The sequence below is a fragment of the Anastrepha ludens genome, chromosome 2 (genome assembly GCF_028408465.1).
Source record: "Anastrepha ludens isolate Willacy chromosome 2, idAnaLude1.1, whole genome shotgun sequence".
NCBI classification, from domain to species: domain Eukaryota; kingdom Metazoa; phylum Arthropoda; class Insecta; order Diptera; family Tephritidae; genus Anastrepha; species Anastrepha ludens.
In genome coordinates this window covers 126,090,783-126,103,127 of record NC_071498.1, presented here as the reverse complement: position 1 = coordinate 126,103,127, position 12,345 = coordinate 126,090,783, and the positions used below count along the sequence as shown (strand labels likewise).

At 35.0% G+C, this 12,345-nt stretch overlaps 1 protein-coding gene across 1 annotated transcript in view; it reads left to right on the top strand.

The window, feature by feature from the left end:
- The first annotated feature begins 2,665 nt into the window (after positions 1-2,665).
- The window catches only part of LOC128855280 (broad-complex core protein isoforms 1/2/3/4/5), a 43,628-nt gene continuing 33,948 nt past the window's right edge, over positions 2,666-12,345 (top strand). The window contains exon 1 of the mRNA XM_054090035.1: positions 2,666-3,418. Within this exon, the coding sequence (XP_053946010.1) occupies positions 3,214-3,418 (205 nt within the window). The 5' untranslated portion in view covers positions 2,666-3,213. The remainder of the gene's footprint in view (positions 3,419-12,345) is intronic.

Below are 12,345 nucleotides of genomic sequence, written 5' to 3'. Positions count from 1 at the left end.
GAACCTTTGTCTGGCTCTTGTGAAACGCAGGATTGGTCCCATCCCCACGCCAGACAATTCCGTACAAGAACTAAAAAAATATTTACCTAGAAAACCTAGAACTGGGCAATTGCAAAGGAAGTGCTCAACTGTTTCTTCCTCATCTCCACAACTTCTACAACACTTATGGGAGAAAGCTCCTAGTTTCAAGGAATGCCTACCAAGTACCCAATGGCCGGTTATAAAGGCGTGACTACTGTCAAACTAAATTCATACTTTTTTTAGTACTCATTGGCATATCATCATGGAAAAACTTACGCCTAAACAACGTTTATAAATCGTACAATTGTATTACGAAAATCGAGGCTCTGTTGCAATTTATGTTGTGTAGCGAAGAGGCTAATTTTTGGCTTAATAGCTAAGTCATTAAGCAAAATTGCCACATTTCGGCTGAAGAGCAACCTGAAGCCATTTAAGAACAGCCATTACATCCATTGAAAACAAGCGTTTGGTGCGGCCTATGGTTCGAGGAATCATCGGCCCATATTTCTTCAAAGACGTCAACGTACTAGTGAACGGCGAACACTATCGCGCCATGATAAACGACTTTTTGATGCTGGAAATTGAAGCTCGTGATCTCCACAAAATTTGGTTCCAACAATGCGGTCATTGTGGCTACTTGCCACACAATGTATTTACTGCCCATGAAACAATGGATTTACTGTGTCGTCGTTTCGGTGAGCAATTTATCTCTCGTCCCGGACCAGTGGATTGGCCCCCAAGGTCGTGTGGTATCACACTTTTGGGCTTTTCTTTGTAGGGGTATGTAAACTCTAAATGCTTTGTGGATAAACCAGCTTCGATTGAGGCCTTGGAAGCCAACATTACTACAGTTATTCACGAGATACTGACCGAAGTCCTCCAACGAGTCATTCCAAATTGGTGTTTACGGATGGCCGAATTACGGTAGAGTTGCGGCCAACATTTGAAAGACATTGTCTTTAAAAAATAATTGTCATGAATGAGCAGTTGAAGAGTAGTACCTTTTCTGGCTAGTTCATCGGCTTTACAATTTCCTTCAGAGTCTCTGTGTGCCGGAACCCAAATAAGGGTGATACGACATTAATATCTTTTAGGGTTGCCGGGCATTCCTGTGCAACCTTTGATCTTAGTATAGCCGCATTCTTTGATTAAATGGCCGTTGATTTGAAGGTGTATAAATAACTAAATTGTGTAATGTTATAAATTAATTGGAGTTTTGGAGAGTCTATTATTCATACCAAAATTGCCATGAATATTTTATATGATCCCCCTATATGCGCGGCAATGAAAACCTAAAATTTCTTATCAATCTAATTAGAATTGATAAATTATTACCTTTTGATTTCTTATCATCGATGATTTTGTGCTACATGTGCGTACACAACTCTGTTAGATAATGTAAGATCTTATTTTTTTATTTGTTTACTATAACATGTAAGAGTTCCTTTGGTTTAAATTATATACTTAGATTACATACATTACTCTTTGTCCAAAATAGGTTGATATTGAAAATGGGCGAAATCGGTCAATAACCACGCCCACTTTCCGTATAGCGTTAAATATTAAAAAAAGAAAGAAACGCAAGCTTCCCATTACAAATACAGCAAAATTAGTCTCATTTGGTAAAAATGTTGAATCAAAAAATAAAAATACGACGCAAGTTTTGCAAAATGGGCGGTTTAACGTCGCGTTGGGTATATCGATGACGACTTAATAAAACTTGTCCAAACTTGGTGCACGTATTGCTCCCCACCCGCAATGTTATGGATTATTAATAGCTAAGAAATAAAATAATATTAAAAGTAAAAATTGTTTCTAAATGGCCCGTTCTAAATAGCAAACTGCTATATATATATAAATATATAATTAGCGCTTACACCCTTTTTGGGTATTTGGCCGAGCTCCTCCTCCTATTTGTGGCGTGCGTTTTGATGCTGTTGCACAAATGGAGGGACCTAGAGTTTCAAGCCGACTCCGAACGGCGGACATTTTTTATGAGAAGATTTTTCATGGCAGAAATACACGCTGAGGTTTGCCATTGCCTGCCGAGGGGCCACCGCTATTAAAAAAAAAATTTTACTCATGTAAGTGTTTGACGATATTTCGAACCTACGTTCTCCGAATCCCGAATGGTAGTCACGCTCTTTTTTCAAAGCAAGCTGCAATTTTTACTATTTAAATTTTTACTTGAAAGAACTTACGAGTATGAAAAACACATGACTGTAGTTTTCACTAATAAGATTTATGCCTTTGAGCATTTTTAAACAAAAAATAATAAAACACAAGTAACAATGAGTTAAAAAGTATTTTATCAACTTTATTCAGTAAGCTACTACAGAAAAGTTTCACTCTCCCTCTTCCTAATGCTTTCTTTTTTATTCTTTTTAATTCAAAAAGTATATCTTTGTATGCCTTCTCATTGTAGAGAAAAATACATATTTCTCATGCGCTTGGTCGCTTGATAATTCTTGCTGGCGAGCACAGCTCAAGCTGAAGTGCAGTAACAATGCAGAAGTGTTGTATTACACATCGATTATTTTACATACATTTGTGTTTCTTAATTAATGGCACGAATGAATGCAACCCTGATGATTGTTTTTTTGCGTTTGCTTTCTGGCTTGTCCGCTCTCTGGTTTAAAAAGAAAATCGTCTGATTAATAGATTATAATTTAGTGTTGGGTAAACTGTCGGTGAAGAATGTAATATCTTTTTATATTAAAATTAATATCATTAGGCAGTGAATTTTATATTATTATTACAATATAAATATCTTAAGAAACTTCCTATGAACGCAGCGCAAATAGAGATTTGCAATCGGTGTTTTGTTTTGCTAATAATTTCGCGCTTCGTTTTGCTCGATATCCAATATCATTCTTGTATCTTGTATGAAGACAATTGGTATCATCGGTGTTTGACGTTTTCCTGTAAATGTCAACAAAGTGAAATTCAGTAATAAAAATAAAAAAGAAGTGGAAAAGGTCTTTAAAACAGAAATTAACAAATAACTTTAGGAACAGTAACACCGTTCAGCTGGTGATTTTATCACAGTGCTGACGCTTTTTGGATACAAAATTCAATTTACTTGATCTGTACGCCAGTGGACAATTAAAAGCCTCACAGCCAGAACTGGAAAATCGATATAAAAGTAATTGCTACTAGCCACTGGAGTTGTGGTTAGGGATTCGTGCAGCGATGGACGACGAGTTCAAGCTCTGTTGGAAGAATTTCCAGGACAATATAGCTAGTGGATTTCAAAACTTGTATGATCGTGGAGACTTAGTTGATGTTACACTTGCCTGCGATGGAAAATTGCTGCACGCACACAAAATTGTACTTGCTATTTGCAGTCCATATTTTCAAGAAATTTTTATAACGAATCCCTGCAAGCATCCAATAAGTGAGTAGCTAGATTACTATACTAACTTTATTAGAATACAAAGAGGCTTATTTTGTAAGCATAGGACAATAACTGTTCTAAATTTGCTTACCGCTAAAATTAATTTTAGTCTATGCTAAGTTTGTCCTTATATTTACATACATACATTTAGATACATAGGTGCCTAGGCTTTACATGGTACAAGTATTATGCATTTCTTGCTGTAACATATTTCATATGTATTTGAATGCACATATATACATAAATTCAAATATATAGGACATACTAACAGATATGTACATATGTATAGCTCTTTTAGCAGAATGGTTTACGAAACAAAATTTTGAACGTATTCTAATTTATTCATCAAGTAGTAGCATTGTTCAAAAGCATATATGTATCTAATGTCCTCTAGCGACTGAAAAAAAACTTGAACTTTTTTATTGAACTACATACAATTAGTAACTTAAATGTTTATGCATGAAGTGCTTTTGCATTCTGAAACACTTTAATGTAATCTGTTTTAGTTCCGTTCCTAATGTTTGATCCAATTTTATTGAATGAATCCATATCTAATAAAAGGTGTCAATATCTCACTTCAGTCTATTTCTTAAATTATCATACATTACGTATTTTTGATAAAAAGTTATGCCTATGAAATGCTACATGAAAAGCAAGTAAACGTTAAATTTGTAGGCACACATAAATAACAGGTGTAAGCTGAACTTCCCAGTTTATGGACAGAACTTTAATTTTTTCCTTTGGGTTTGGGTTCATATCGCCCTTCAAACCGTAAAGTATAAACGTAAAAAACACAACCTTTGACTTTGAAATAAAACCTTGACGATAAAACCTTCCCTTTATTTTGGTGTTTTACAAAAACACTATTATTATTTTTCTTTATTGTCTACCGATTACTCTTACAGACTAAACATTAGTTAACAAATTTAACATAAACCCACCTATTTCTAAGCTAAACTTTAGTTCTTTATCTACTTATTGCATATGCGAATGCATTTTATGAGTGACTCATGAAATTCACAATTAGTTGTCTGCAAATAAATTTGCAATATATCTTCTTCTATCTTCCAAACTCTGCAAGACGTGTAATTTACGCCTATCATTATAGTTTGGTAGACCATTTAGCCACTATAAAGTTCTGATTGATATTATTCCAATTTTATTCTGATTTCTTTCCTTTCTAATGTCTTGCGACTTTCGTAAGTTAGATACATCAGGACCTGGCGACCGGAGTAGGTCACTTGAACTCAAAGCCAAACCCTACGGAGAAAGATGCTCTAAAAGCGTTTTTCAAATAAAAATGATGCTTTGGGTAAAATATAATAAACAATAATAATTACCTATAAAAACATTTTGTTCATAATCCATTCCATAAAGTAATTTAATTTTTTGTTTTTCGTTCTTTAAAATTTTATTTTGTGCGCTAATCGGTTTTATTAGCAGAATAAAATATTTGCATACGTTAAATTTCAATTATTGCTTACATATTTTGTAAAACTACAGTAACTATTAATTAAAAGCTTACTTTAACACATACATATATATATGTATATACTATATAAATATATGTAATCATATTCATGCTTAATGAAAATTGAGAAATTGTAAAGAGGGCATATATTATAGTTTAGTTGGGAGAAAGTTAATAGTAGGTAGAGATAATATGAAGAAAAGAAAATGGTAGAAAAGAAGAATGATAGATTACAATGTTTCGCCTTCCGAAACAAAATTTTCCGAGTAACTTCGGCTGCCACGTCATCGGAGTAGAATTGTGCCCGTTCATTTCACACCCATTTTTAACGAAGTAACATGAGTAATGACTGCGTTAATTTTTTCTTCATTTTACCACTCCAATCTCGGTTTTTTTTTTAAACAAACCGCGGTCACAACCCCGTTTACGTCAGCAAATTAGGTGATTCCTTTAAAATCGCTGAGAGCCAGCTAATAGTCTGAATTCTCTTCTCCATATACTTTTTCCTTGGAGATTTTTTGTAGTCAAAGGCAAACGGCATATCAATGCTACTGAAGCATTAATGTATGTATGCTTCTCTAAAAGTTGTTTCTATTCAGTCTTTTGTAATTAGTTGTTCTTGATTGGTTGCATTTTTGAGAAATCTTTGGAAATATGATTTGTTGTTGTGACACATTTACATATGTACATACATACAGCTATGGACAGAGAAATAGCAAATTTCCCGAAAATAACATATAATGACGATTATTTTTAGTGGATTGCCCAAACCAACAGTTATTTTTGCACAAATCTATTAATTTATTTTGGTTATATCAAAAAGACGCTATGCAAATAATAATTCAATACACAATTCTAACGAGTTCGAAAAATCCGAACTCATCACATTATGAACTCAATGCTGAAATAACGCACTTTAAGCGATCCGCAAGAAAAATAGAAATTAGTTATTTGAAATTATTAAAATTTGTTTATAATTTTTTTTTACCTGATTAGAATCTATCCATTATTTTGTAAAACTACCTTACACCGAGGTAAACTTTATAATATATTTTAGCATCTCTGCAAAGGATTAGAATTCCACTTTTCCTGTACGTTTTGTCTTAGTTGTTTGGCATTTTCATTTTTTTTCATTCTTAATGTTGATATTGATCTACAGACTTACAATGGGGTTGAGGTTGGAGCTTTGTGCTGGCCAATCCAGAACTGCATTTTTTTCTTTGGAAAGCCAATTTTTACCTACTTTTGCTGAAGGCTTGGGGGGAATAACCAGTTTACTGGTATGGACTCGAAGGAATATGGTTCCATCGTATATTTGAGATCATCAAGATAAGCAGATTTATCCATATTGTCACATATTATCACTATAAGGCTAAATCCGTTCCAAGAAAATGATTTACAAACTTTCAAGTTACCCACACCGTGCTTTACGTTCTTTGCAGTGTACCGGGCATTGAACTTTTTTTTTCATGATGAATAAAAGTCCACCCCTCAGGACCAATTATATTAATTTTAGTTTCGCCCGTAATAAGTATTCTTTTCCATATTTCGTCGTTTCAAATTGATTGGGTAATCTTTATTTTGTGTAGAACCATTCATGACATTTAATTTGTAAAGATAATCCCTCTCAAATGTTAGCCGCAACCGCTCCGTAATTCCGCCATCCGTAAACACCAGTTTTGAGTGACTCGCTGGAGGACTTCGGTCGATATCTCAATCGAAGCTGGTTTAATAACAAAGCGTTTAGGATTTTCCTACTCCGACAAATAAAAGTTCAAAGGTGTGATATCACACGATCTTGGTGGCCAATCCACTGGTCCGAGACAAGCGATAAATTGCTCACCGAAACGACGACACAGTAAGTCCATTGTTCCACGGGCTGTGTGGCAAGTAGCCACAATGGCCGTCTTGTTGAAATCAAATATTGTGATGATCACGGGCTTCAATTTCCAGCATCAAAAAGTCGTTTATCATGGCGCGATAGCGTTCGCCGTTCACTGGTATATTGACGCCAGTCTCGTCTTTGAAGAAATATGGGCCGATGATTCCTCGAGCTCATAGGCCGCATCGAACGGTTGTTTCCAATGGATGTAATGGCTTCAGGTTGCCCTTCGGTCCAAATACGGGAATTTTGTTTAGTGACGTAGCTATTAAGCCAAAAATGGGCCCCTTCACTGTACACCATAAGTTGGCCTAATCGCGCTATGAACACTTTTCACAGAGCATCGATTTTCGTAATACAATTGTACGATTTGTAAACGTTGTTGAGGCGTAAGTTTTTTCATGATAAAATTCCAATGAATACTGAAAAAGTATGTATTTAGTTTGACAATAGTCATGCGCAACCTGTCAAAAAACCCTATTGGATCCTCCAATCTGATCACAATTTACTGGCAATTATAACAAACAAAAATTAAGGGGGTATTCTAGTCTAGAGGCCCGAATTTCGAGCATTTTTTGACGATGAATAAAAAAAAAGCTATTGATATTTTTACGATACATTTTTTTATCATTTATTTATTCATATATTAGGAGCACACAAAATAAATTTGAAAAAAAAAAATGAATTTTCATGGAGTTATGCGTTCTTGAAGTGCAAGGGGGGGAAAAAGACAGTGTCCCCGTCGTTACGATTTCTACCCTTGTGGTCATCTGAAAAAAAAAAATACAAATTCTTAATTAATATGAATGTCATTATCGTATGAACCAGAAAAAACGGGAAAAAATTTTTTTTCCATAAAATGGCAGCTACTCAAAAAATTGAGGTCGATTTTTCTCTTATTTTTAAGCTTTCTCGAATTGTTTACACATATTAAAAAATTGAAATTTCCAGTTTTTCGAGCTTCATACGATAGAGATATATTTAAGGAATATTCATGACAAATTTCAAGCAAATCGGTTGATTAGAACTTGAGATATCGTGCCGACCGTATCGAACGAAGTAGTTTCGAGAAAAACACTTTTGAAGTTAGGCGTCCGCTCAAACCAGTCAAGCTGTCGCGTCACTAAAATAGTTGTAGCTTCGAAAATAATTCGAATTTTGAAAAATCCTTTTAGGGAGATATTTTTGAATAGTTAAACTATCAATTTTTGAAAAAAAAATTTTCCGATTTTTTCAAATTTCTAGACTGGAATACCCCCTTAACCGAAAAATAGCTTTAATCATCCTAACGAAGGACTGAAATAGAACTGCCCTATTTCGTAGCCCAACGCAATAATATTCATTTCGAGTGAATCGTAGTAAAAAGAAGCATTTACAAGTTAACGGGACTTATTATCCGATTTTGGAGAAAAGTGATTCACAACATAAAAAAATAATAATAATTGGCGTATACACTTCTGTCAGGTGTTCGGCCGAGCTCGTCCTCCTGTTTGTGGTGTGCAGCTTGATGTTGTTCCACAAACGGAGGGTCCTACTTTTTTAAGCCGTTAGAAAAAACTGTATATGCAAAGCAAACATAAATATATACTACTAGCAAACCCGGCCCCCTTCGCTGGCCACACTAAAATAGAATAGATATGGTTTTCATATTATTTATTTCTTTATTCAAGCGCTTTGGCATAAACAATATTATTTGTTTTTCTATTTGTTTTTGAGTAAATATAAAATATAAATAGAAAATCAGGAAAAAAGAAGATTGTTTTTAAATTTCAAATCAACGCATATGAATAAACAATCGTCTTTTTTCCTGATCATCCATGAATTTTTCGTTTTTAATTTATATGTTTTATTAAGCATTGGAGCTTTTTTAACCATTATCCATTTATATTTTTCAAACAATAAAACGAAACAAATTTTTTTTCCACGAACACATAATTTCATTCGGATTTCACATTAAATTCTCAAATTTCGTAAGAAATTATTCACTGTTCCAAAATCCAAAAAAAAATTCACAAACAATTTTTACATGTAGCACTTACGTTTTTTCCTTATGGCATCCAAATCAGAAAGAAATATTGACACATTGTAACTCACACTGTCAATTTGACAGTTCAGTTCCGCCCCAAGCGTTAAAAAAGTAAGCGACATTATGGCTGGTTCAAAAGAACGCTGTACCCGTTGCCAGTGCTCCGAATTACAACCAAACTTTACGAAACCCATTGTCAATACTTACTTAACAATGTGCGTAAGTTTGGTTTAATTCGGTGCAAAGACACGGCGGGTCCACGTTTTGGCATATATTTCGAGACCCTAGTCATCAATAGGTATGAAAATTACCCCGTATTAAAGCACTTATCAACAGCTTTCATTTGATACCCATATTGTACATACACAACCAAAGGTTACCCGGGTCCACGGTTTGACCTATATCTCGAGACCCCAGTCACGTAGCGGCATGAAAAATACTCTGTACTAAGGCATTTACCAACAGCTTCAATTTGATATCCATATTGTACAAACACATTCTAGGCTCCACGTTTTGGTCTCTATCTCGAGACCCTAGTTACGGAGCGGCATGAAAAATACTCTGAACTAAAGCATTCACCAACAGCTTCCATTTGATACCCATATTGTACATACACGTCCGAAGGTTACCCGGGTCCACGTTTTGACCTATATCTCGAGACCCTATCTACCAATAGGTATTCAAACTATACGGAAATCATCTTCAATACCTACTTAATAATGTGTGTAAGTTTGGTTTAATTCGGTTCAAAGACACGGCGGGTCCACGTTTTGGCATATATTTCGAGACCCTAGCCATCAATAGGTATGAAAATTACCCCGTATTAAAGCACTTATCAACAGCTTTCATTTGATATCCATATTGTACATACACATTCTAGGGTCCACGCTTTGGTGTATATCTCGAGACCCTAGTCACGGAGCGGATGGAAATACTCTGAACTAAAGCATTCACCAACAGCTTCCATTTGATACCCATATTGTACATACACATCCGAAGGTTACCCGGGTCCACGTTTTGACCTATATCTCGAGACCCTATCTACCAATAGGTATCCAAACTATACGGAAACCATCTTCAATACCTCCTTAACAATGTGTGTAAGTTTGGTTTAATTCGGTGCAAAGACACGGCGGGTCCACGTTTTGGCATATATTTCGAGACCCTAGTCATCAATGGGTATGAAAATTACCCCGTATTAAAGCACTTATCAACAGCTTTCATTTGATACCCATATTGTACATACACAACCAAAGGTTACCCGGGTCCACGTTTTGGCCTATATCTCGAGACCCCAGTCACGGAGCGGCATGAAAAATACTCTGTACTAAAGCATTCACCAACAGCTTCAATTTGATATCCATATTGTACATACACATCCGAAGGTTACCCGGGTCCACGTTTTGACCTATATCTCGAGCCCTATCCACCAATAGGTATCCAAACTATACGGAAACCATCTTCAATACCTTCTTAATATTGTGTGTAAGTTTGGTTTAATTCGGTGCAGACACGGCCGGTTAGCGAACACACACAAAAAGTTGACTTTATTTTATATATAAGATTTTTTTCAGTTTGTGTCCGAAAAATCCAAATATCTTACGGAACCCTATTTTTTTCCAAAATAAAATGTAATCCATGTTACTCGTGGATGATGTAGCTTTCGAATGGTGAAAGAATTTTTAAAATCGGTCCAGTAGTTTTTGAGCCTATTCGTTACAAACAAACAAACAAACAAACAAACAAACAAACAAAGTTTTCCTCTTTATAATATTAGTATAGATGACCAGAAAGTACCGGGAATGCTTAAATAAAACAAAACAGAGTTAAATTTCAGGTAAATTTATTTTATCTCCTTCAAGATATGACCCGTCTGACGCAACACACATGTGCCAACGTTTAATTAACCCATTCCTCCATGCACCCCTGGTAGACCGACGAAGGGATGGCCTTCAGCTCCTTCGTCCCATTCTTCTTAATCTCCTCTATCGACTGAAATTTCCTTCCACGAAGTGGTAACTTCAACTTGGGAAACAAAAAGAAGTCGCACGGAGCCATATCTGGTGAATACGGTGCTTGCACGATGATATTTACTTGGTGTTTTGTCAAATAATCCAGCAAAATTTGGGACCGGTGCGATGGCGCGTTATCATGCAAAATCCACATTTCCGGCCGTTTACGATGTACAGCATCTCTCAAACGCTTCAAAACGGGTAAATAATATTGTTTATTGACTTTTTTGGCCCGATGGAAGGTACTCATGGTGCACTACGCCTTGGTGATCGAAGAAAACAGTCAAATTAAACATTACCGGTACTTTTTGATCATAGGGTATAGGTATTATGTACGTAGATCATGCATAAGGTATAACTAATTTAAACAGGGTGGGTGACTTTTTAAAAATGCTAACAGTTTTTAACTTCTGAATGCAAATTTAGGAGCCAACGCATGCGCGAAGCCTTTCTTATCGAAAAGTATCACTAAAAATAAAACGTTGAATAAATATGACTCTAAAATAGTAAAAACTTTCTGAATAGATGTGAACATATGTACATAAATACAGTATTTATTAAGTATAAATTGAAGTTTGGCAATGAGAATCATGAATTGGTGTGTGAATGTTTAAACGTTCACCAGTTTATCAATTTATCCGTACGTATAATATATACTGCTCTATGCTACCTGAACAATTGATTGTGATTTTTTCTTTAATTTAATGTCTACCACCTTTTATCAGCGATCACACCGACAAAAGTTCACATTTTACAACAGTAGCCATTCTTGCTTAGGCCATAAGTAGCTGCATATGATATAAATCAACTTGGGCAATAAATTTTTTAAAATAGTTAAACGAAACAGTATGCACTAGATAAATGTGCCAATCGTGTAGTTTTTTATCTATGCTTACTTGTATTAACTTAAAACATATTAGCTGTTTTGTTTTAAGTGAAAAACCTGTATCGACACCATAAAAGTATGCATGGAACGTAGTTTTCTTGATAAAACTGAAATTGGGGATAGTAGCTGTAAAAAGTCATTTATACCTTTATATACCCGGTACGGTACACTTTATGGCATGAATAGATGATTTGCCACTTCGTTAAATCCAAAGATTTCTCCAATTAATCCAGTGCAATAATACCGGCTGGCATATATGATATGCATGAATATAAGTATAATTTAGACAAATGGCAGAGATAGTGAATTTTATTTGGAGTTTAACTGGAAACTTGCTATTTGATAATATTTTTTCTTAAGTTTTTGACAGTGACATAATTTGCCGTTTCATTGTGTTTAACAGAGTTGGGATATATACTCATTACGCCTTACACTGAAATGAATTGATTGGGGGTGCATGCTGCTTGCATCTTATCAGCCGTGCACATCAGCCAGCGGCACCCCTTAATAATACGTTCACATATAAGCATATGATCTACTTTTTCGTGCTTAACTCCCAAACCGTAATTAAAAAGCGAGATTTCCCATACAAAATTTCTCTCTCAAAATCTGAGATTATAAAATAATCATAGATAATAACCATACTTTTA